Source organism: Pongo pygmaeus, chromosome 10 (genome assembly GCF_028885625.2).
Source record: "Pongo pygmaeus isolate AG05252 chromosome 10, NHGRI_mPonPyg2-v2.0_pri, whole genome shotgun sequence".
In the NCBI taxonomy this organism is placed as follows: Eukaryota; Metazoa; Chordata; class Mammalia; order Primates; family Hominidae; genus Pongo; species Pongo pygmaeus.
In genome coordinates this window covers 22,888,612-22,915,105 of record NC_072383.2, presented here as the reverse complement: position 1 = coordinate 22,915,105, position 26,494 = coordinate 22,888,612, and the positions used below count along the sequence as shown (strand labels likewise).

The window sequence follows — 26,494 nt, the reverse complement described above, 5'->3', positions numbered from 1 at the left end:
TGGGAGAGGTGTAATTGTATCTTGCTGTGGTTTTTATTTGCATTTTTCTGATTACAAATGAGGTCAAGCAGCTTTCGATATAAGATATATTTATGAAAATGGCCATTGGGGTTTGGGTTTGGATTTCTCTTTTGTGAATTACCAGGTTGTTTGTCCTTCTCCTCTTTAAAAATTTTTGGTACTACTTTGACAGTCACTTATGTTGCAAAATTCTTCTCCCATTCTGTGTGACTTGGCTTTCTACTCTATGATATCTTTCATTGAACAGAAGTTCTTAATTTTAATATAGTCTATAGTCTATATTTTAATATAGTCTATAAAGTCTTAATTTTAATATAGTCTATAGTCTATATAGTCTAGGATACAACTTTAATATAGTCTAGGATACAACTTTTCCTTTATGGTTAATGCTTTGGTTTTTGGTCTTATTTAAGAAAACTTTTCCTACTCAGAGGCCATGAAGACGTTCCATATTAGCTCCTAAAAGCTTTGAAGCTACACTTTTTAACTTTAGTCCTTTAATACACATAAAATCAATTTTTGTGTTTAGTATGAAGTAGGGATGTGATTTAGTAGGTAAATCAGTGATGAATAATTTATTAGTAAATCATAAATGTAGCAGTAGTACATTTAGTAGTAGTCATTTTCCCAAATTTAGTAGTAAATCAGTAAGGTCTGATGTAATGTTTTCAAGTGTGATATCTAGTTGTCTAGCCCCATGTATTATTGATCACTGTCCCCACTGATCTTCAGTGTGATGTCAGTTACACATCAAGGATCTGTATGTGTGTGAATCAATTGATAACCTTCATTTATTTTTCTCAGATTTATTTGTCTGTTCAGTACTCCGCTGTAATGATTACTATAGCTTTCTAACGAACATTGATACCTTTTAGAACAAGTCTTCATAACTGTTTTTTTTTTTTTCCTTCTTAGGTATACTTGGCCCCTTGGGGGAAAGAAGCTTAGGCGTTCTGGGGCTCACACCTTTGAATTTGTATTTTTTCCTTATATTTTGACTTGGAATTTCCTAACTGCTTCTTTTAGTGAGATTTTATACAAACCAAATTTTGTTCAGCATTGTTACTTATTTTCAGCAGGAGAAAATGGACAGTGGTCTGTGTGTGCCCTGCCTTTAAATTTAAAAAAAAAAAATTCTTTTCATTGAGGTGAAATTCACTTAGCAGACAACCATTTCAAAGTCAACAATCCAGTGGCATTTAGTACATTCATAATGTTGTGCAACCACCACCTTTACCTAGTTCCAAAACTATTTCATCACCCCAAGAGGAAATCTCAAATCCATTAAGCAATTGCTCCCCATTTCCCACTCCCCTTGCCCCAGGCAGCAACCAATGGATTTGCCTATTCTGGATATTTCATATAAGTGGAATCATATACTAGGTGACATTTTGTGTCTATCTGGCTCCTGCTTTTAAATTTTAATTCATTCTTTCCCTGTATGCCTGATACTCCTTCCTATCAAAGTCACCTCATTCCCAATATATATACCCCCTACCTCCATCATTATAGAACCAGCTCTAATGTGCTTGATGTGCTTAGGCATGCCCATATCTTTGTAAAATATGTAGTGTTGTCATAAGTGTCTATGTGCTCTCAATTTACTTAAATGTTTTCTTGATCATTTGCTTCTGCTAAGTGCACCATTGTATCCTATAGAATATGTCACTGCATTTTACTTATCCCCTAGTGATGTACACTGAGCTTGCCTCCATCTTTCCTCTATCATAAACCCTGTTATGATGATCATCATTGTACCTATCCTTACATGATCCTTTGCAAAGACTGATTTATATATTAGCTGATTTTCCAAGTTCAGACATCTAGTTGGGGAAGTCAGGATTTTAACCCTGCTGGTGGAGAATTTAGTGCATTTTATAAAAGGCGGGAGGGAATGGAAGTGTAAATGGTAGCAGGAGAAATTAACTTTAGCCTTCCTCCTCTTCTATCTTTCTTGTATGGATGTTGTTCCTTCTTTTACTTCAATGTAGCACCAAATCAGAAGGTGACATTGCATTATTTTAGTTCTTTCCTGCTACTTTCAGACCATAACCTTTCCCTGTCACACTCATAAAGCTATGGTATTTTCTACCTGTTCTCACATCTATTATCAGAGGACCTCATAATCACTCTTCCACCTTCACTGTAGATGTAAGTATGTTTCCTAGTCCACCGTTCTGTCTTTGTATGTGCCACACATAGTTAGGATTTAAACTTTCAAGGGCACAGTCTATCCAGTATCCCAGCCTGAAAATCCCCTAATCTACTGTCACTCCATTTGCACAACCTCACCTGTATCACTGTGTCACCTTCTCCATAGCATTCAGCAGCCTGGTTATACGTGTGTAGAAGGCATGAGGTTGGATTGCTGCGGAAAGGCACTAAAGGATTTTTAGCATTCTTCATAATATCATGAATTGAAAGACCCTCCTTTCACTCTTTTTAATTTTTCATTTATACCACTAAATAGCCATAACTCTAAATTAGAATTTCACCATTGTGTGTTCTACCTTGGGTTGAGTCTTTTAGCACTCACAAATTTTTATTTTAATTAGAAATTATTCATTGATACCACATGTATAATTTAATTTCACACTCATATAATTTGTATTCACATTTGGTCACCACCTGGAACTGCATCCCCTCTATCTTGCTCTATTAGACTAGTCAGTCACTGACAACAAAATCCTGGTACCCAAGTTTTCTCAGGCCTTTAATTTCATGGTCATTGTTTGTTTTAACACCATTGAAACCTTCAATATCCTGAGCCCCTTCTTTTTCTCCCAGTCCTTTAGTATCTTTCTGCAGCAATCCAACCTTATGCCTTCTACACATCTATAACCAGGCTGCTGAGTGCTCTAGAGAAGGTGACACAATGATACAGGCCAGCATGGCCACAGATTTATTATCTCCAACCTCAGCTGACTCCCCTCCCCCAGTAGCTATCTGCCACCCTTTTACATGTCTCTTAGCAGCATTATTTTCCAAACCTACAGTAGCTATGCAGCTGTCACCACTCTATTCCCACCTCCTTCTCTCTCCTTTTGCCTCCTCTTTCTCCAGATCACCTTAGTTCCCAATTTGCTGAGAATATCAACGGTGTCATGTAGGGCCTCTCTCAGTTTCATGCTGGTCCTTGTCCACAAGCATCTATTTTTGTGCCTCTTTTAGCTTCCTCACCTACCCTAGGAGAGAAAATGGAATCTTCAGCCTCTGAGGCTGTATAATTTCTTTGCATGACATTTGTCATTTAACCATAATGACAGCCCCAGCCAGTTCTGCCCCAGCTAGCTCTATTCATCATTTCCTCTGACATATTTTACGGTTTTTTGATCTTCAGCCTATTCTCACTATAGTTCTTTACCTACAAATGCTTTCATTGACATTCAGTATATTTTACAAAACTAGTTAAAAGGCCTCTTTTTCCAAAAAGTTTTTTGACTCATCCCAGATGTAAATGATTTTCTTTATGAGCTGCTATTGTACTTACTGTCTGTGTGTCCCCTCTATTTGGTACTTAGCCCATAATGTTGTGTCTTGTACTCACTTCTTTCCATGGTTTACTTACTCAACTGATTGCAAGCTTCAAGAGAGCAGGGAGGATGCATTATGCCTTCTTTGTAACCTATGTCAGCCTAACAGTCCCTCAAACAGAGTGAGGATGATCAGCCATATTTATAAAGCAATCAATAATTCGATTCCAGCCCTTCTATGCGACCCTCCTTCCATGACTAATTTCACACATAACTATGTGATGGATATTACTAAATGTTGTGCCATATACATTACAAGCTAGAGAAAACCTGCATGGACAAACATAATCTAGCCTTTTCAAGCAGAGTTTTTCACTCTTTAAGTTATTCATTTTATGAAGAGTTTTTAGGGTTATATGTAGTTATAATTCAGGTATCACAAATCCATTCTGCAAAATTCCTAAACAATAGTGTGCTTAGAAATTTCATTTATGGTTTTGAAATAAAACATTAGTTTATGAGCAAAGTGTATCTTCAGTTTCTCCTGATTTTTAGGAGCCTTTCCTCCCCTCATCTGTGTCTACTTCATCCTTCTAATTCTTGGGTTCTGTTACTGTTTTATTTCCTATTTTTATAACTGGTAAAACTATTAAGTCCACTTGAAGCTTGTTAAAACAAATAGATTGTGTGGGATGAATAGAAGGTATTGTGATTTTTCCTGATTGTTGGCGTTTATACCACAAGCAATGCTGCGTCACTTCTTTTATTATTCTTTACTCTTTTTAACTTCAGTGAATAGTTGGCCTACACAGTTCAGGAAACTCATTAATTACAGAATTTTCCTCCTCAGTTAATGAAGTCATTTTGCTGGAATAATTTGTGGTTATTTCTCTTCTTTATTTTAATCACTAGGATTTGGGGAATTGTCTGGCAGTGAGAAAATAATTAATGTAGAGATTTCATTGGAAAATGTTTGGGATAATTGTCTTTTAAGAATGGCCATATGTCAACAATCTGGTAATCCCAAATTTTCAGAGATTTTAGCATTCTTCATAATATCGCAAATTGAAAGACCCTCCTTTCACTTTCATTCTTTCTAATTTTTCATTTATACCACTAAATAGCCGTAACTCTAAATCAGAATTTCACCATTGTGTGTTCTACCTTGGGTTGAGTCTTTTAGCACTTACAAATTTTTATTTTATTTTATTTTATTTTATTTTATTTTATTTTATTTTTCTGAGACGGAGTCTCGCTCTGTCACCCAGGCTGGAGTGCAGTGGCGCGATCTCGGCTCACTGCAACCTCTGCCTACTGGGTTCACACCATTCTCCTGCCTCAGCCTCCCGAGTAGCTGGGACTACAGGCACCTGCCACCACGCCCGGCTAATTTTTTGTATTTTTAGTAGAGACGGGGTTTCACCATGTTAGTCAGGATGGTCTCGATCTCCTGACCTTGTGATCCACCCGCCTTGGTCTCTCAAAGTGCTGGGATTACAGGCATGAGCCACTGCACCCGGCCTACAAATTTTTATTTTAATTAGAATTATTCATTGATACCACACATATAATTTAATTTCTATATTTTTATTTTGTAGGTCACAAATGGATACTTTTCATGGGGCAGTGGTTTAGCTACATTATCCAATATAGACATTCGAATTCCAACAGGTAAGAGTAATTTGTTATGCATTTTTGTAATTGTTCATGACCGTAGCCATAGTTTTCCAAGATAATTGAGCCTAACAAAAAGATACTTTTTAAAGACATAAATATTATTTATGATTACCTATTTGCACTATTGTGCTTGCGAGCCACTGTGTCACTGTGGGAACGGCTGGAAATGATAAGACCTGCCTTTCACAGTGGAGTCTATACCTTTGGACAATTATTTACTGTTCATTTGCTGATTTGGGCAGTTTAAACAGTGGGGTGGTTGATTTCACTTTTTGTTTGAGAAACACTTTAAAGAAAGAGTATATGAGAAACTTATTTTCTGTTTGTGAGAAATACTGATGAAGTTTTCAAGATACTTAAAATTTAAATATCCAATAATTATATGTATTTAATATTTTAAAAAAGTTTTATTGAAGTGTAATTGATCCACAAAAATTGCACATATTTAATGCTTACATTTTGATGAGTTTGAGCATATGTACATACCTGTGAAAACCATCACCACAACCAAAGTATTCAATATGCAATCACTACCAAAAATTTCCTTGTATTCTTCTCTTTTGATTTTATTTTTTGTGGGAAGAACACTTAACATGAGACTTATCCTCTTGACACATTTTAAAGTACACAGTACTATATTGTTCATTGTACGTACTATATTGACCAGCAGATTTCTAGAACTTATTCATCTCACATAACTGAAATTCAATAATAACTATTGAACAACAATTTCCCATTTTCCCTTTTCCCCATCTCCTGGAACCCACCATTCTATTTTCTGTTTCTGTGAGAAGAAATGTCTAAAATTTTGACTAAATTAGTTAAAATACCTAAGAGTCAAAATTTTAGATACCTCATAGAAGTGGAATCATACAGTATTTCTCCTTCTGTGACTGGCTTATTTCATTTAGCATAATGTCCTCTAGGTTCATCCATGTTGTTGTGAATGGCAGGATTTCCTTCTTTTTATAAGACTGAATAATATCCCATTGCATGTATATACCACATTTTCTTTATTCATTCATTTGTCAATGGACATTTGGGTTGTTTCAATATCTTGACTATTGTGAATGATGCTACAATGAAGATGGGGGAGCAGATATCTCTTTGAGACCCTAATTCTGATTCGCTTGCATAAATAGCCAGAAATGGGATTGCTGGATCATATGGCAATTCTATTTTTAGTTTTTCGAGGAACCTCTATACTGTTTTCCATTGTTGGCTGCACAATTCTACATTACCAGCAACAGTGTGTAAGGGTTCCAGTTTCTCCACATCCTCACTAACACTTGTTATCTTTCATGTTTTTTTATTACAGCCATCCTAACAGGTGTGAGGTGATATCTCATTATGGTTTTGATTTACATTTCCCTGATGTTTAGTGTTGTTGAATGCCATTTTATATATACCTGGTGGCCATTTGTATTTCTTATTTGGAGAAATATCTCTATTCGGGTTCTTTGCCCATTTTTAAATTGGATTATTTGTTTTGTTTCTGTTTTTTTTTCTGTATTTTATATTTTGGATATTAACCTCTTATCAGATAGATAGTTTGCAAATATTTTCTCTCATCCCGTAGGTCTCCTTTTCATTCTGTTGTTTCCTTTGCTGTGCAGAAGCTCTTTAGTTTGATGTGGTTCTACTTATCTATTTTTGGTTTTATTGCCTGTGCTTTGGTGTGAAATCCAAGAAATCACTGCCAAGTTCAATGCCAAGAAGTTTTTTCTTTAAGGATTTTTATAGTTTCAGATCTGACATTTAAGTTTTTAATCCATTTTGAGTTTATTTTTGTGTATGGTGTAGTATAGGCTCCAATTTTATTCTTTTGCATGTAGATATCCAGTTTGTTGAAACTTCTCGCTGAAGATCAGTTGACTGTATATGTATGGGTTTATTTATGGTCTCTCTCTTCTGTTCCATTGATATATGCATCTGTCTTTATGCAAGTACTGTACTGTTTTGATTACTATAGGTTTGTAATATATTTTGCAAGCAAAAAGTGTGATACCTCCAGCTTTGCTCTGCTTTCTTAAGATAGCTTTGGCTATTTGGGGTCTACTGTTTCCATATGAATTTTGGAATTGATTTTTCTATCTCTGTAAAAGATGCCGTAGGGATTTTGATAAGGATTACACTGAATCTGTAGATTGCTTTGGGTAGTATGGACATTTTAACAATATTAATTCTTCCAGTCCCTAAGCCCAGATGTCTTTCCATTTTTTTTGTTTGTGTTAATTTCACCAATGTCATAGTTTTCAGTGTATATGTTTTTCACCTCCTTGGTTAATTTTATTTCCAAGTACTTATATGCTAACAACAAACTATCTCAAATTAAGAAAACAATACTATCCACAATAGCATCAAAAAGAATAAAATATTTAGGAATAAACCCAGTAATTTTTCCTAAAAATGTCTCTATAATTGAATAGAAATATTTTTGACCTGGCCTTATGCCAGGTCATTAGGTGAAGATTTTTCTATTATAAATGCAAAACAAATTTATAATAGGAACAGATTTTTCTATTATAAATGCAAAGACACTCTCTTATTCAAAGAGAAATTGGAGAAGAGAGTTATCCCAATTATTTATTTTAGTCAAAACTGCCCTTTTTATTTTGAATGAATATTAAAGTTAAAACTAATCTCGATAATCTAGGCAATTATTTCATTACTCTCTTTACTGATATCAGCTATTCTCATAGTTTTAAAAATAATAAATCATTATTTATATATATATATTTTTTTCCTTTTCCAAAAAGACATATCAGAGAAAGGAGCTGTTTAGAATACCTTATTGCTGGAGATCAAAACTGGGCCATTGATTGTAAAACATTAGCTTTTTCTAAATGTGTTTTGATGTTATTTCACTAAGAATCCATCTCATTCTGTAGTTATCCTTTGTTTTGCTTTCCTAGGTCAGTTAACCATGATTGTGGGCCAAGTAGGATGTGGGAAGTCCTCTCTTCTCCTTGCCATCCTCGGTGAGATGCAGACATTGGAAGGAAAAGTTCACTGGAGCAAGTATGTATATTTTTAGTTGGCTTCCGTTGCTATGTCATACATCTGATAATCTTCCAAGGAAATAACTTAGACAAATACATTTATATATTCTGACTCTGAAGACTACTCAGAAATAAGCACAGCTTTGAAAAAAAATTGATGGAAATCTTAAAAGTCATAAATAAAAAGTTTCAAAACAATTTATTACAAAGGTTGTTTATAATAGTATAAACTAGTATATTGCTGAGACAAAAGTAAGGATGGGATTGTAAAGATAGATTTTTAAAGTTAAATGGGTAACACTTAAAGAAACAACTTAAAAGTTTATTCTATAATAAAATAAGTTATGGAAAATGTGCATTATTTATAAGGCTTAAATAGAAACAGTACCTTAAAGTTTCAATGTTCAGAGAAGAAATATCAAATGATCTTTTCCAAAAGCTGTATAAGAAAGTGAAAATCAACTATTTATCCTTATACTTAAACTAGATACTAGAAGTGTCTAGTTGGAGATATGAATAGGTTTGATTAGTGCAATTCTAAAGACGTGGAAAAGAAAGTGCATCTTCCAGACATTTGAATGATTGCTTCCAGCATGATGTTTCTTCTAGATATCTGAATGGTGGTCAAAGCACATTGTGGTAATAAAGTGATTCAGAAATATGTTACATAATTGGTTAATAAAGAGTAAATTATACTTATTTAGTTTGGCCTACTTAGACTCCTCATAAGTAGTTTATGGATAAATTGGCTACAGCTGATCTAAGAAATTAGGCTATAGACCAGTGGTTCTCAAACGGGTGTGATTTTTGTCCCCAGGGACATTTGGCAATGTCTGGAGACATTTTTGGTTTTACACTGAAGCATTGGGTTGCTACTGGCCTGGTGGATAGAGGCCAGGGATGCTGCTAAACATCCTACAGTGCACATGACAGCTCCCATACTAAGGGATTCTCTTGTCCCAAATATCAATTGTGTTGAGGTTGCGAAACCCACAGAGGTTCTTTCATATCATTTTGTACGTACTATCATGAATTCCACCGTGGCTGAGTTTGCTGTTTACATACACAGACATCTTTCAAGAATGAGAAGACTATGGGCCTTTTAAGAGTAGATTCTATTTTAAACTACAATTAAGAAAAAAAAATTCTTGGTTGTGAAATTCAGACTGGAATTATAGAAGTGTAAATCCTGTTTTCAGTGTCATTGGCAAAAGAAGAAGACTGAGAATTGTTGAGTGTACATTTTATTCCTGCTGAGCAAATCTAGCAGATAGTAGCCTTGCAACTGTTTAGTGCATACCCAGCAGAGAGCTCAGTAAAACATTGCTACCTCAGTTTGCTTCATGGCACTAGACAAGGTTTCCCCTGCCACTATCCTCAGGCAGTAGATGGTGTCAGTCACTAACCTCAGGCACTAGATGATGTTCCCCTAGCCACTGTCACTTCTATCTTGGATGAAGAAGTAGATCCCACTGGATTTAATTATATTGTGTAGCTTGTACAACCATAATTAAGTTATTTGGGTTTTGTTTTTATCCTGATTTACCATCATTAAAACAGACAGAAAGAATAACAGTGACAGAAAAGGCTTGAGATTTTATTTTCATCCTACCAGGAAGATCTCCTAATGTGGCCTGTTCCAAGTGTAATTTAACTTTCCAGGCCCCAGCTCCACTTGAGCTAAATTGATCCCCAATATTATCATTCATAATTATCATTGTGTTAATGAATAAAAAAATGATGTGAGGATGCAGAAAATATTCTTTATAACCTAGTTATTTATTTTCTTGCTTTCCTAAGCATGTATATGATTTATATTGTATCTTATTTCATAAAGTTTTGTATTGTTTTATTTAAAATAACATAGTATAGTAGAGTTTGAAAGATAAAGGTAAAGAAATTTTTTAAATATTGTTTAAATAATCATCTGAAGTTGTAATAGACAGAAATGCATGTACTGAAGTCCTGTATAATTATAAAATATGGGCCACAAATTTCTCTCTGAACTTCATGAAAACTAGGCAAAGAAGGAAACGTGAGGAGAAAAACAGCATACATTTACTCAGTAGAGACTGATTTTCTCTTTTTGGAGAGAACTGTGGAAGAAATCTGCCCAGCTGTGGTTTATGCCTGTAATCCCAGCACTTTGGGATGCTGAGGCAGGAGTATCACTTGAAACCAGCAGTTTGAGAGCAGCCTGGGCAACATAGTGAGACCTTATCTGTACAAAAAAAATTTTAAAATAAGCAGGTCATGGTGATGCATGCCTGTAGTCCTAGTTACTTGAGAGACTGAGGCAGGAAGATCTCTTGAGCCCAGGAGTTTGAGTCTGTAGTGAGCTATGAATGTGCCACCACACTCCAGCCTGGGCGACAGAGTGAGACCATTTCTCTTAAAAAAAAAAAAAAAAAAAAAACTAAAGAAATATCTTCCATATACCTTATAAAAAGTCAATAAAAGGTTAATTCTTAATGTCCTCAATATTCCTAAAATTTATTCAAAAGTAAATTCCATGTGCCAATTATTACAAATAAAACTCAGAATATAATACTAGATTATAGATTATATAATAAATGTTATTTGAAGGTTTAGAGGGCATGCAAGAGGGGGTGAAGGATGTGGTATGGGTAGTATCAGAACAACACAGTCTAAGTATGCGGATCTTCAACATCTAGTTTGATCCAGGAATGAAATTAACTACATTTGGAAAAATACGTAAATTGTACATCAGTTGGACCATCTTCTATGTTTAGTATGGAATACAGATATTTTGTTTCTTAGTCCTTTTTTTTTCATTCAACATTTACTGAGTACCTCCTTCATGCCAAACACTGATTTAGGTATCAAGGATATAGAAGTGAACAAGACAAGACAAGTCTCTATCTCATGCGGTTACAGTCTAGAACATGGCCTGTGTATAAGTAATCAACAAGAAAAAGACTTAATATTAGACTTTGATAAATGCTGTGACGATGTTAAAACAAGGCAATATAGTAAAGGTACTATACCTGTGAGGTGTGTTTGAAGATCCTAAAAGGGTCTGGAATGGCTGGTAAATACTGACTGATGCAGGTGCAAGCTGAGGCTACCTGGAAAAGGAGGAAAGCATTCTGGGTATGCTATGGAGTTAACATTTTGTTCTAAGTTCAGTGGGAAAATATTGTAGAAGTTTAAGTAGAGGAGTGATTTACATTTTGCGAAGGTATGATGTACAATTTTAAAAGATGATTCGGACTTGTGGTGTGAAGAATGAATTACAGAGGCAAGAGGGAAAGTGCGGGAAACTATTCAAGAGTTCATTTCACTAATTCAGATGAGAGATGAAGGTAGTTTGATGTAACATGGTAGCTGTGGAATGAACCAAAGTAAATAGATTCAGCATATATTTGGAGTCAGCTAGCAGGATGAAAGTGTAAGAAGGAAATTGAGATAATTCTGAGTATTTATAAAATTCCTGTAACCTAAAAATTATCTTTTTATGGGAATTTGCCTTACTAAACAACAATGCCATCTCTTCATGGCAAAAAGGACTGAAGTTTTCTTCAAAAATGTTTAAGTTGGTTCAACACACAAACAAATGAAAATGTAATCTTCTAATAGATTGAATAAGTTAATGCAAATTCTATTTTTATTTAATTAAAAGAATTACTTATTTTTCTTTCATGATATCCTTAATATCTGATAAAACCTATTTTAGGATCAGGAATATTCAGAGGTTACTGACATTCTTTTAAAGAGTTAATTGTAATTACTCTTTTCATTCCAGAAACAAAAGCTGTATGCCCAGTCCAATAAAGAAAGGCATATAACTATTAATTAAAGCTAAGCTAATTTAGAAATTATTGATATTCATAAGCTGCTGCTGTGTAAATGCTTAGAAGTCCTTTACTTCAACAGACTGAATTCGTTTTTTTTAAAGCTCAAAACAAACCAAAACAATAAACTAAATGATATGGTAAGACACCAAATACTATGCTATCATTCTTTCACCATTACATGTGTCTCTGATTGCATAAATTTTATTTATTTATTTATTTATTGAGACAGAGTCTCACTCTGTTGCCCAGGCTGGAGTGCAGTGGCACGATCTTGGCTCACTGCAAGCTTGGCCTCCTGGGTTTATGCCATTCTCCTGCCTCAGCCTCCTGAGTAGCTGAGACTACAGGCACACGCCACCACGCCTGGCTAATTTTTTGTATTTTTAGTAGAGACAGGGCTTCACCGTGTTTACCAGGACGGTCTCAATCTCCTGACCCCATAATCCGCCCGCCTCGGCCTCCCAAAGTGTTGGGATTACAGGTGTGAGCCACCATGCCCAGCCATAAATTTTATTTTTGAATGTGTCCTCATGCACAGGCATGAACAAAATCGAGTAAAGTACTCTGACCTACTGCAGCAGGAAATATTTACTTTGGGCCGGAGAAAAGGCATTGTTGTTCATCCAGCACACACCTGTGTGGGTAGAACGTGGAACACACAGATCCCAATAGTTGTTTCCTTGGGAATTGCTTCCTTTGACCTAGTCTGACATATTGTAGACCCAGAAGAGAAAAGATGAGAGGGGAGAGGAATGAAAAAAATTCTCCAAAATTGTCAGAATGCCAATGTGCACATCAATCTTGCATCCAAGTGTGCTTCATATTTGTTGAAAAACAAACGTTCTGCCTGACTGAAGTCCTTTCCTGGTTGTCATGATAAACAATAATTTCTACTGATATCTTAGGAGCCAGAACTAAAATGCCTTATCTGATGAATAGTTTCAATGACAGAGTCCAGAATGCTTTTCAATTGTGGTTGTAATGATGTGAGAAACAGCTTGTCATTTATCTTTGTTTTCCTTTTTTTTTTTCTTTTCCCTCTCACCCATGCCATCAACCATCCTACTCTTCAGGCCCCTTCTGTCCTGACATTATATCTCCCAACATCTTAGTGTAATCAGCTTTGTAACAGTGCTTCAATTATTTTCAGATAAATGGAGGAAATATTCCTTTTCATGTGACTTTGGCTGGCATGAAGGAATAATAATATTAAGTCAGCTTTCCTGGGTCAGATGTAATACATCATGTTTGTGCCAACATCTAGTTTCCCTTCTTCCAAATGTATTCCTGATTTAAATTTGCAAAAGTCACTCTCTCATTCCATAATATTATTAACCATAATACCTGGAAGTTGCTAATACACTGTGTCGACTTTAACTTTTACTCTGGAAGGAAAATACACACAAATTCTACATGGAGAGGTTTTCAGAAGTGAAACTTTATTCCGTTTTCTAGAAGGGGATTTTCTATATGACCTCTTTGCATTCTCCTGTTGTCTTGAGTGCTGTTGAGTACCACATTGAATGGTGGAGGATGAGTCTAGACAGAGCTAAATCTACTTCTTTATTTTGGAAGAGAAATTATATAACCTTCCACAATTGAATTTGATTGAACATGTTGATATGTGAGAGGGTGGAATAGGTAGTCTCTGGAAGTTAAGGATTTTAACATTATTCATAAAAATGTTAGTGAAATAATGGGTTAATTTGCTCTTGGAAGATGATTACCTACAAATGAGTCTAAATTTACCTCTTTTTTTCTTTCTCTGAAAGAAAAGGAAAATATACGTAAATCCTTCAAGGAGAGGTTTTCAGAAGTGAAGATCCCCTATGTGCTGTTTTGCTTTTTTCAGGACCTTACTGCATTAATTAACCCTTTTCTCTTACAAATGTCTTTATTTATTGCTCTTCACACTCCATTATCCCCCACCCGTTTTTTAAATAATGGTCTTGCTTATCTCTCAATCAACTGGAACATTTCTCTTTTTAACGACCTAGTCCACCCACACTTAACCTCTGTTCTTCTCTTTTACTCTGTGCGTTGCAACCTGGATGAAAGGCTCTCACCAATGACTGCCTAAGTGCTAACTCCCAATAATTTGTCCTCAGTCCTACTTCTCCATAGATTTTGAAACTCTTCACCCATTGATGACTCCTTGAAATCAACTTGGCTTCTTGGTTTCCGTGACCCTTGCATTTATTAATTTGTTAAAAAATCTTTCTTGCACACCATTTATATGCAAATCATTGTATTAGTTCTAAGTTGGGGGAGAAATAAGTGAACAAGAGAAGGCAGGCCCCTATTTTCATGAAGCTTACTGTTTAGCAGGGGAAACCAAGAGAAAGTAAGAAAATAATTTTATGGTTATTTGATTAATGTTTTGTAAATACTAGGAAGAAGTACAGTTTTATAAGAACGTTATAGGTGACTTGACTGAATCAAATCTGTGAGATTGGCAAAGGATTTCTTTTATGATCTCCAGTCTTGTTCCTGCTAGTTCATTTGGTACATTCTGTGATCACAGTGATATTTCTAAATTGAACCTGTATCTCTCGTTTAAACCTTTTCAGTAGTTTTCTTTTACTTTTAGGAAAAGTTCAAGCTCTATACAATGGTTTAGGAGCCCCTTCATTATCTGGCTGTGCTTACTTTTTTAAGTTCATTGCCATTTACACCTACATTTCAGCCATGCTGAATATACATCACTTCTTTGCGTAATCAGGATACCTCATGGCCTTCTAATACATATTTTCTCTGGTCTGAAGTACTCTTGGCTTTTTTTTTTTTTTTTCATCTAGCACACTATTAATTTTCCCTCTGACATCAACTCTATTGTTTACTCTGATTTGCTAAAGGTGGCTTGGTTCTCTGGTTCTTTGTTTCTTTGTTTTTGGTTCTTGGTTCTTGATCAGTGCCCTAATACCATCTTTTACCCCACCTGTCTTAGCCCTTATTCCCTTATTATGCTCCCACAAAAGTGAAAGTGGCATGAAAGAAGGAGTGGATCTTTCTTGTTTGCTGTATCTCTAGCATGTATGGCACTAGGAAGTGATCAATGCATATTTTTTAACTGATCCTGAATAAACAGAGTTGGAATTTAATCAACCTTTATTGAATAGATTGATGAATTCTAAATCCATATCTCTACCTTGGGCTGACGTTCTCAAATGTCCAACAGGTATTTACACATGTCTAATGGGCATTTCCACTTGAATGGCCAGAATACAAATTAATACATTCATTTCTGCCACACACTCACTCTTCCTCCCCTCTTCCCTCTCTTCCTCAAATTAGTTAAAACTAGTGAGGTCACCTATTGGATTTATACCGCAGAAAACAAAGTCCAAATTTCTTGGTATCTGAAGCATATTGTGTGGAAAATATTATTCAGAAAAATGATCATTTCCCTATTTTTTATCAGTAACTTAAATCAGGGAACAATTATTATTGGGAGGAAATTTTTAGTCTGAGATTGCTTTTTTTTGCTTCTATCAGCCATCCCAAGATGTCACTAGCAGTGTGCAGTAGTGAAAATGATCCTTAGTAACTCTAAACCAAATATCATTAGGTAGCATAATTAGGTAAATTTTCTCCACAAAAACATACAACATTTTGCAAAGTCAAATAGAATCAATTTTTGGAGTTTCTGTAGGCTTTAATTATTTGTATGGTTATTGAATTCACGTCTGTTGTGTGTATGTTATTGAATTCAACTGACCCTACATTATAAAAAATTAGAACAATAAAAGAAATAGGTCTTCAGGTGTCTTTCCTCATAATACAGGCATAACAAATTGTGACCAGTCAAAGCCCACTTTTTACATAAATCATATCAATAATTGATTCTACTTAGATGTAGTTTGGTTTCTGGTGCATGTCTGTTTTTCTTACAAGCTCCTAAGGGGCCAGTATGTTTTGTGTATTTTTCATGTTTAGCGCCCCAAAAGTATTTCTGCTGCTACCTTAGGGTAGGTAATTTCGAATTTAAATTTATTAAATTCAAATTTTAAAGGTTGGAAGGCCTTGGAAATACAGAGTCCTTATGAAACGGGAAACTGTATTCTAGAGGGATTCCCCAAGTTTACAACTGTTTGGAGCAGGGTTGACACTAGAACCCAGTCATTGTATGAACCAAAATTTTTATGAAAGAGAACAGTGCTATTTATGTTTTAGAAGCTTACTAAGCAATTATTTCCTAGCTGATGAAGACATAAAGAAGAATGCTACTTATCTGGTTTGTCTTTGAAATTAATATCAGAAACCATTTGGGAAATGTGCTCTTTAATATGTCCAATGTTTATTGTATATCTTACCTGATGTGTATGCACATTGGTTCTATATTTCTACTTCATAATTAATGAACATTGTTTGCCATACTTGCAGTGTAAATGAATCTGAGCCTTCTTTTGAAGCAACCAGAAGGTATTATTTCTATTTTAACCTGAGTTTAATAAGAATAACTTCCCTCCTCAGACTTTAATCTCTTTAATCTCATTTTGTTTATTCTGATGATGTATAGTTATTTATTAAAGTGTGCTAGCATATTTCCAACAGCAGTGGTTCGCAACCTTGACAAGCTGCTAAAAGAATTAATTTACCAAACAAAGTGGCTCCTTGTGTCAACTGTTTTCCTCTCACTGAGTCACACGTGTCCCAACTTTGGCTGAAACTCCAACTATCCTCAGTAAACTGGGTTTGGGATTTCATAAAATAAAAATGTAAGAATTAATACATATATTGATTGTGAGTTAAACAGTGATGGGGTCCATCTGTAAGGTAGAGATGAAGAGCCAAGTGCTTTATCTACTTAAAAGGAAAAACAAAAACAAAAACCTTAAAGAGCTGAGTGGGGTGTGGGGGGGAAAGCAGGCATGTCAGAGGTTGGGAACCATTGTTTTACTGTACGTATGATTATCTCAGAGACTGCTAGCATACTATATATTATCATGTCTTCTACACTCCTAAGATGTAATGTTTTAGAAAGATCATTGAACATTTCTAACTACTCTCTTTTTTAACCTTGCTCTCTTTTAACCCTATTTCCTTCATTAGTACTTTACAGATCATGAACTAACTGTGGAAATCTGACTTTTAAACTGACCTGCCCTTCCCATCATTCTCTTCAGCTCACATGTATTTTCCTAACTATTGGAAATTAAAGTCTGATGTATAGACATCTGGTAGAATTTGCAAGTCAAAAGGGGGGAGGGAGTTATTTTAAAAATATAAACGATTTCAATATATTTTGAAATATGCAGTTTTTACATGCATGATTTCAATATTGAAAGTTTCAGGGACTCCTTAAGATATTCTTTGTTTTGAAATATTTACATATTATCTATTACCATAAAATACGTTAATGTGATTAAGCCACAAAGCCATACAATAATTACAGTATCAATTAACATCTTAAAGTTTGCACGTAGAATTTATAGTTAATAATTGTGCTATTAGTATAAAGTAAAATGTCTGTAGCTATAATCTTTTAATTATTTTTAAAAATTATAGTCATTTTAGAAAAGGAAATTTTAATTAGTTTTTTAGACCATAAAACACTTCTTCAGTGTACCAAACCAAATTTTATACATGTGACATTTTGATTAAATTCTAATCCCTTTAATTTAGGTGGCATATTTAATCATTTCTTAATAAGGTTGGTGGTCTTTAAATTTTTCTCTTTTAGAAGTTTTCCATTTCTGTATCTGAGATAGTTTACTAATTTTATTTCCCCTATTTATAGTAAAGTACATACACGCACAGTACCTTTGCATAATCCTGGTGTTTTTTTTTCTTTTTCATTTTTCAGTAGGAACAGGTACTCTGTGGCATATGCAGCTCAAAAGCCTTGGCTATTAAATGCTACAGTAGAAGAAAATATTACTTTTGGAAGTCCTTTTAACAAACAGAGGTAATTTTGAGCACATAAAATTTAGAACCAAAATGGCAACTCTTTGACTCGTGTGTTTGGGAATGAACAATGGTTTCTGGAACCTTTACATCTGGTATCTTCTTTCCTGCTGGCCCCGTTTTCATCCTCATCACCAAGGTCTTTTGAATCAATTCTTTGAAGAGACGCCTCACTAGAAGTTCCAGCCCATCTTGGACCCTTATTGAGAAGAATTTGTACACCAAAACTAAACAGCAATTGAAGTGTGTATGTGTGTGGGGTGGGGAGGGTGAGAGTAAGGATGTGTTGCTTAGGTTGTTGGTGAGAAAATAGAGAAGGAAAAATTCAAGTAAATTTTACAAAGGAAGTTTAATTGTGAAAAGAAGAAGAATATAGGACCTGAGGGGTCTGGTGACTGGGAGAAGCCAGAATACACCATCTTTCAAGCATCTTTTAATTACCACCACCACATAAGAAGGTATGACCCTTTCCCTGAGCCACTCTTACAAGTGTGGGTCTTAGGACCATAAGCTGGGTCTTGAAAATTAAGGAGAATAAGGTAAGTGGAGAGGCAAGAGGAAGGGGGAGGGAGGAGAAAAGTAGACCATATGAAAGACAAAACCTTTAGGACCTGGGAGCAAACCAGACAGAGAGATTCAGGAGGCTGAGACCAGATAGTTGGGGGGCCTAAAAGCCAATTGGCTATAATGACGTGCATTCTATATATACAGATTCACATATGTGCATATATACATATATATGGAGACATTTAGGAGTCAGCTGGAATAATTATCCAGGCATGCAGTGTGTGTTGCCTACACTTAAGAATGACAGCAGAAATGTAAAAGAAGGGATGGTTGAGAAAAAAAAATTGAAGAACAACAATGGACAGATATCAACAGGAAGAAGAAGAGGGAAGAATGAAGAATGACTCTACTATATTAAGATGAACTGATTAAGAAAATAAAATCATTGCCATTTCCCCCAGCATCTTCAATCCCCATGCTTCCTTGTACTTCCAGTTCCTCTGATTTCCAGTCCCAGCCTTATATGAACTTGAGGACTGTCAGTCCTCACTATCTCCCTTGTCTCCTCTCTTCAGCATGCGTGACAGTGTGAAAGGGCACCCACTTACAACCTCTGCTTTAGCCATAATGAGCCTCCTGCACTCCCTTACATTCATCATGAACTTTTTTACTTTCTCAAGTTCCTTAAGCTTCGTTACTCATTTTCTTCCTGAAAACGTACTACTCAACTTTCTGAACACAGTTTAAGCTTTGCCTCCTCTGAAACTTCTCAGAATGGTCAGTCATTTCTTCATCTGTGTTCTAGGAATGCTTTGTACCCACTTCCACTATAATACCTAACAAGTTAAACTTTCATTGTATGTTTTCGTATCAGTCTTCTGCTCCGTGAACTAGCTTTTTAAGAGTGGGAACCCAGCTGGGCGTGGTGGCTCACGCCTGTAATCCTAGCACTTTGGGAGGCTGAGGCAGGCTGATTGCCTGAGCTCAGATGTTCGAAACCACCCTGGGCAACATGGTGAAACCCTGTCTCTACTAAAATACAAAAAAATTAGCTGGGTATGGTGGCGCATATCTGTAATCCCAGCTACTCAGGAGGCTGAGGCGGGAGAATCGCTTGAGCCCAGGTGGCGGAGGTTGCAGTGAACCAAGATCGTGCCACTGAACTCCAGCTTGGGTGACAGAGTAAGACTCTGTCTTCAAAAAAAAAAAAAAAAAAGGAGTGGGAAGTAGTACTTATTTATCTTTGAATCCAGAAATGTAGAGCAGAGGCTGGCATATAATAAGTGATTCAGCAAATGTTTTATTTCAGCTTCCAAAGTATTGAATTTGGCACTTAGTTTATGGACAATGTATTAATTGAGATCTAAAAATTCAAAATCATTTCTCCCAAAGGTACAAAGCTGTCACAGATGCCTGTTCTCTTCAGCCAGATATTGACTTATTACCATTTGGAGATCAAACTGAAATTGGAGAGAGGGTGAGCTATATATAGTTTCATTAAGCAATGAACAAAAATCTAGAAAAGTCTTCTGGTTGTCTTTAATCATTAATAGAGAATCATGAAATTTGAGAGCTTAGGAGTTGTAGGCTGTCCCAGTAACAAGTTCCAGAAAACCAAGGACGGGAGTCCTTTGATGCCACTCTTTCTTACGTATTAATATTTATTGAGTAATCACTGTATACTTAACATGGTACTAGTCACTTAAGAGTTCTCAAGGAAAAGTGAAACATAGTTCCTGGCTTTGACCAACTGCATTTTTGCTTACGTGGAGCTTGCTGTAATGGGTTTGAAACTAAGATTACTTTCCATAACTTCTCCCAATCTTGTTGAAAATCTGTTTATTCTTATTAAAGTGCTCTTTTTTCTTTGTGTAACCATGTTTTGCATTGATGTCATATTATTCAGACAAGCTGAAAAATATTTATACCTATAATCTTTAGAACAACAACGTCTACAATGTTTTAATCATTGTAAGTCCTGGGCACAAACTTTATATGCATTATCTACTTTCACAACAAATCTGTGTTATGGGTGTTATTGTTATCGCATATGAAGCTGCAAAAATCAAGGCTGAGAGAGGTTAAGGAACTTGCACAGTTGCCAAAGTAGTGGTGTAGCCAGGATTAGTCTGGCTCTGTGGCCTTTGTTCTTAATGGCTGTTCTTTTTTGCTACATACCTCAGTGTGTATGAGAATGAACTTAAGTTCTGTGAGCCTCAGTTTCCACATGTGTAAAATTAAAACAATACCTACATCTTGGAATTGCTATGAAGAATAAGAGAAATTTTAAAATGTAAAGCCATTTACACAAGTCTGGCACATACTAAGAGGTCAATTAATACTAGTTTTTTTTTTTAAAGTGTAAGTGTTACTTTATTATGGAAGCATACTCTTGGATAGTACTGTTTCACATAACTCATAGTATCAAATTTGGGTTGTATGTTAAGTAAACTACAGACACAACTCAGTAAACAAGAAAAAATCTTGGAATTGCTCACATTTCCTAGCAAGTGTTTTGGTTATTAATGCTTCTGTACAGCAGAGATCTCTATTAGAGTGAAAGGAAGATTAACCATATCAGCCTGAAGCCATCTTGATTAATTTGAGAATCGTTGGCCAGTAGACAGTTTCCATGTTTTCTTACCAATATTACTACAATTTAATTAACAAGTTACTATCAATCTAAGATTTTTAAAAAGACGTTTGTATTTTAAGGTCATATTACCAAAAGATCACTACTAATATAAAAAATGGGTATTTGGGGGTGTCTCTTCTCTAGGGCATCAACCTGAGTGGGGGACAGAGGCAGAGAATCTGTGTGGCACGAGCGCTGTATCAAAACACCAACATTGTCTTTTTGGTAAGAATATGGCCTTCCCTTTTATTTCTGTTTCATTCTTCCATCTGGACAAATGAGTCTTTAAAAAGGTAAGTCAAGTAACTCAAGGAAAGATGGTTTAACTTGTGAAATCATAAAGTATATAGGGGAAATAATCCTTGCAGTACAGATCAGTAGATCAGTAGAAGAGCAACATATCTTGAGAGTTGGGAGGATCCAGATTGGTGTCCAAGAGACTTAGATGCCCTAAGTGGTTGCTTATCTGAGTTTCTTAACCAGGAAAGGATTTGGATGGTGTTGGATGAACGAGGCAGGATCATAAGTCTTATTTATATCTGATGGCAAAGAAAAAAAAAGCCAGAAAATATACTCTTGGTAGACATAGGGCTAAGTAAGCATAGTACCCCATTCCAGTGCTGTGCAACTCAGGCTGTGGATAAGCTTTATCTGTGATGCTCCTTACAACTGTAGAAATCTTGGTTCTGTTCTAGACCTGTGGCGTAATCTGTAAAGGCAGAATCTCAAATTTATGTCTTTAAAAACGTCATGAATGATTTTCATGATATCCGTCTTGGACTAATAATTTATTTCTACCTGTGGATCTAGAAATAAAATTTGATGGTTATGTTGATTATAATTTTGCTCTATTTTGGTCTCTCCAGCAGGAGGTACCTAAAATAGCTTACAAGTAGACAATGGGGAGATGCTGGTAGAGTATGTAAATGCATCCCTGCCTTCTCCTTCTGCACAATTATTAACCACTTATCAATCTGGTTCCCAGAACATTTTTAGAGTCTTTACTCCATATAATCTCTAGAGCCTCTTGAAAAAGTAAGTTGGTTTTGGAGTTTCCCACTGAATTTGGATCTGTCCTTGGGGATGGTAGCAGAATTTGGACATACTAATTCATCTCCCTAAGAATACCTGTCTCCAAAGTTATTCCCCCAAAAAACCTAAAAATACCATGAAAGCCATTGCAGGATCTAACAGTAGCCTACGTAATTATATATATATTTTTTGAGATGGATTATTGCTCTGTTGCCCAGACTGGACTGCAGTAGCGCCATCTCAGCTCACTGCAACTTTCACCTCCCAAGTTCAAGTAATTCTCCCACCTCAGCCTCCTGAGTAGTTGGGATTACAGGGGCATGCCACCACACTTGGCTATTTTTTTTTTAATTTTTAGTAGAGACCGGGTTTCACCATGTTGGTCAGGCTGGTCTCGAACTCCTGACCCCAAGTAATCCACCCACCTCTGCCTCCCAAAGTGCTGGGATTACAGGTGTGAGCCACCGTGCCCGGCCGTAAATTCTTTTTATAATAATGGATGGATCCACAACTAGAAATGACTTCCTGAACCTTGGGATCAATTACTGACTGAACCTGAGGAACTGCCTTGGAAATCTGAAAGGGACTGAGGTCCCCTGGGTGTGGCTTTCTTCCTCAGTTCATTTTACTGCCTGCTGTGATTCAGTGACTCCGACCTACTTCAACTGTAGTATCATGGAAATCAAAGAAGTTGTAGGACTAAATTATTGTCAATTCCCACCCTTTCATTACAAGATGACTTTTAGCATTAACTCTAACAGCTTCTTGATGACTCTCCCTGAAGATACATTGCTCACCTTTAAGGCAGCTTTTCCTGGTTGGACAGTATATAAATTTCCTGTTACTGCTATAAAAAATTGCCATAATTGGTGACTTAATCAATGCAGATTTATTATATTATCTTATATTTCTATAGATTAGAAGTCCATCAAAGTGTCAGCAGGGCTGTGTTCCCTTCGGGGGAAGGGAACAGTCAATATTCTTGCTTTTTCCAGCGTTTACAAGCTGCCTACATTCTTTGTCTCACGCCTGCCTTCCTCCACCTTTGAAGCCAGCAACATGATGTCTCTCTGACTATTTTTACATAGTCACGTCTTCCTCTCTTCACAGCCGGGAAAGTTTTCTGCTTTTAAGGATGCATATAGTTAGTTTAAGCCTGTCTGGATAAGCTCCTCATCTCAAGGTCTTTAGTCTTAATTACATCTGCAAAATCCTGCTGGACATATAAGGTAACACAGTCACAGGTTCTGGGGATTAGGACCAGGGCATCTTTGAGGGCCATTATTCTTTCTACCACAGACAGCTCTTATTATTGGAAAGTTATTATGGTATTGAGATCTGCTTCTGAGTACTATCTGTTCATCAGCCTGCACTCTACTTCTGCAGCAAAATATATATATATATATAGTTCAACATTCTAATATTAGTGTCATAACTTGTCTAAATTTACATTTCTCTAGGCCAAGCAAGCATAGTATTTTCAATTCTTCCACAAATAACATATTTTGTATAACTTTTCTTAATCCCTGATGTATAGTGTTTATATAAGTGTCCCTTTGAAAAATTCTGTGCTAGATACACACTGATCAGTTCAGATAACCTTAAAACTATTGTATCTTACGCTCTTGCTCTTATTACTCCATTGCAACTTATTGAAAAACATTTTAGCAGCAATGGAATGCTGTTGACGTGTTTTAAAAATTCCTCAAAAATAATAATATCTCATATTTCCATTGTTTAAAAATTCACAAGGTACAGTGTTATCCCATTTGATTCTCATCATAGTGCTGAGAGAGGGTAGATGGTATCCTCAAGCTAAATGCGGAAACTTATCCAAGGACTGATGTCTATCTAGTGAATGACAGAGTTTGTGCTAGAAATGCATGTCTTTTGTGTATTGGCTTTGTAATCAGCAAAGATTCTCTGGTATTTTCTGAAATTATTGCTGTATTTTCCTTTTCTCTCCTTTCCTTTTACCATTTCTTCTTTACTCACTCACTCCCTGTTATCCTTTCTTTATTCCTCCCTCCCTTTCTTCTTTACTCCTTTCTATCTACTAAAATTTGGTGAACATCCCCAATGCCATCTGTTGTGCTGGGTAAAGAAAATAGAGTTGAGAAAAAGGCATTACTTATATCTTTAAGGATTTTACTTGTACATGTCACTTGAATAGTTTCACACTTTGCTCTAAATAAATTTTTATCATGTTAGCCTTGGCGCAGTATAAAAGTTAGATGAAAATGTCTTAATTATGTATCAAAAATATTATTTTTGAAAACTTCATTGCATCTGCAAATGTGCTGTATCAATGAATATATTATTTCCAAAAATACATCCATACAAAGAATATACTATTTAAGCACATTTATTGAATATATAAGAGAATATATTAATGAAGACTGTACATATGTATATTAGAATAAATAACATAAGCTTGAAAACAAAGAATTGACCATTCATTGAATTGGCCATTTGGCAATTGTCTTGCTTTCTTTAAAGGAAGTATTTCCCCATAATCTTACTATATACATTGAATCTGGAGATATGATTCTTAAGCCATTAAGCCTCAATTTTTATTAAGTTGTAGAAAAGGTTATATTTGACAAAAAAACACCACAAATCCCCACCATGAAGCTATGGCATATAAATGATAGTTCTGTGACCTAGGCATGATTCTAAGTACTTTATACACATTAGCTCACTTAATTCTCATAATAACTCTCCTAGGTTTGACATTATTGTTGTTATTACTATTATTATTGTTATTACTGCTATTCACAGATGAACGTACTGAGGCTTTTGGGGATAACTTATCCAACATCACACAGATAGTAACAGTGAAGCAGAGATAGAAAGTCAGATGGCTGGATTCCAGAGCTTGTGTTCTTAGTCACACTCTTCCTTATTAAGAGATGTTTGGAAGATGCTAAACTCTCACTGTGATACATTGAAGGGGTAAGCACAATATTAATCTGCCATTGCTTTATTTATAAGAAAATAATAATAAAGCAACACTTTTGAAATGATTTACAGACTTTGACTACATTATTTTGTTGCATCTTTGCAGCAATCCAAGGTGCTTTCTGTCAGGCCTCTTTATTATCCCCATTTTACAAATGAAGTGACTGAGTTTGAAACATTGGCCAGCCTCCAAGAGTGGTCATAACTACAATTTGGACCTTTTAATTTAGAGATAATGGACTTTCAATTATGCCTTACTAACTTCTAACATGTAAAATCAGAATTTAGGCTGGGTGCGGTGGCTCACGCCTGTAATCCTAGCACTTTGGGAGGCTGAGGCAGGCAGATCAGTTGAGATCAAGAGTACGAAACCAGCCTAGCCAACATGGTGAAACCCCATCTCTACTAAAAATACAAAAATATTAGCCTGGCATGGTGGCGTGTGCCTGTAATCCCAGTAAGTTGGGAGGCTGAGGCAGAAGAATTGGTTGAACCCAGGGGGCAGAGGTTGCAGTGAGCTGAGATCATGCCATTGCACTCCAGCCTGGGCGACAGAGCGAGACTCCATCTCAAAATAAATAAATAAATAAATAAATAAATATCAGAATTTTATGGACAATCAAATTGAATTATTATAAAAATTTATTTTCAATTCATGTCTTATTTTTTCTGTGAAAAATTCCCAGGAAGAATCATTTGGGATAGTTTGGTCTACGTCACAAATTATTCTTGGGGTTTTAATGGAATCAGAAGCAGAAAGTTATTTCAAAGGCAATCAGATTCCCCCTGTGAAAATCATCTGCTTTTCTAAAACCAATAATTTGCCGATATCAAGATTTGCTAAATCTTGATAATTATATCCTTGCTGCATTGTTGGTGATGGAAATGGAGACACTTTTGTCAGTGTAATCCTGATATTTTTCCATTGCTGTGGAGATATCACTTTATATTGGTTCTTTGACTTTCATTTTTAAGTAACTGCAAAGTTACATTATAACTTCTATGTTAAAAGAAATTTCATATATTAGTGGTAGAATTTTCTACCAGTTATCAAAATCTAATAATTTTAAAATTCAAGTAAGAATATTTTTTCTTGTTATTAAAAGGAGCTAAATGACAAGGAGCTAGTGTCTGTGATGATTTTGAAAAGCAACTCACTGGGCAGTTGAAAGCCAATTCCTATACACAGTACTTATTGCAACATTTCAGAAATAAGTGATGTGCATTAAGATGATCCAGAGGGTCTGAAAGATTTGAAATATTTCCCATGTCATCCAAAGAAATTTCAGGATAATCAAGATAATTGTGTCTATTTCTATAAAAGTCATTTGAGGACACTGATTATATCACCCACTTATTCACAATTACAATATCCAGCAGACTGATTTTTTAAAGGCTCTTATAATTCTTAATCACCCTTTAACTACCAAAATGCTTCCCTTTGAAAACTGGCACAAGACA

At 35.6% G+C, this 26,494-nt stretch overlaps 1 protein-coding gene across 5 annotated transcripts in view; it reads left to right on the top strand.

The window, feature by feature from the left end:
* The window catches only part of ABCC9 (ATP binding cassette subfamily C member 9), a 149,907-nt gene that overhangs the window by 63,384 nt on the left and 60,029 nt on the right, over positions 1–26,494 (top strand). For all 5 annotated transcript variants that reach the window (XM_054443897.2, XM_054443900.2, XM_063672485.1 and 2 more), the window contains 6 exons: positions 5,093–5,165; positions 8,087–8,192; positions 16,375–16,413; positions 17,798–17,899; positions 19,798–19,882; positions 21,185–21,265. In XM_054443897.2, the coding sequence (XP_054299872.1) occupies positions 5,093–5,165; positions 8,087–8,192; positions 16,375–16,413; positions 17,798–17,899; positions 19,798–19,882; positions 21,185–21,265 (486 nt within the window). The remainder of the gene's footprint in view (positions 1–5,092; positions 5,166–8,086; positions 8,193–16,374; positions 16,414–17,797; positions 17,900–19,797; positions 19,883–21,184; positions 21,266–26,494) is intronic.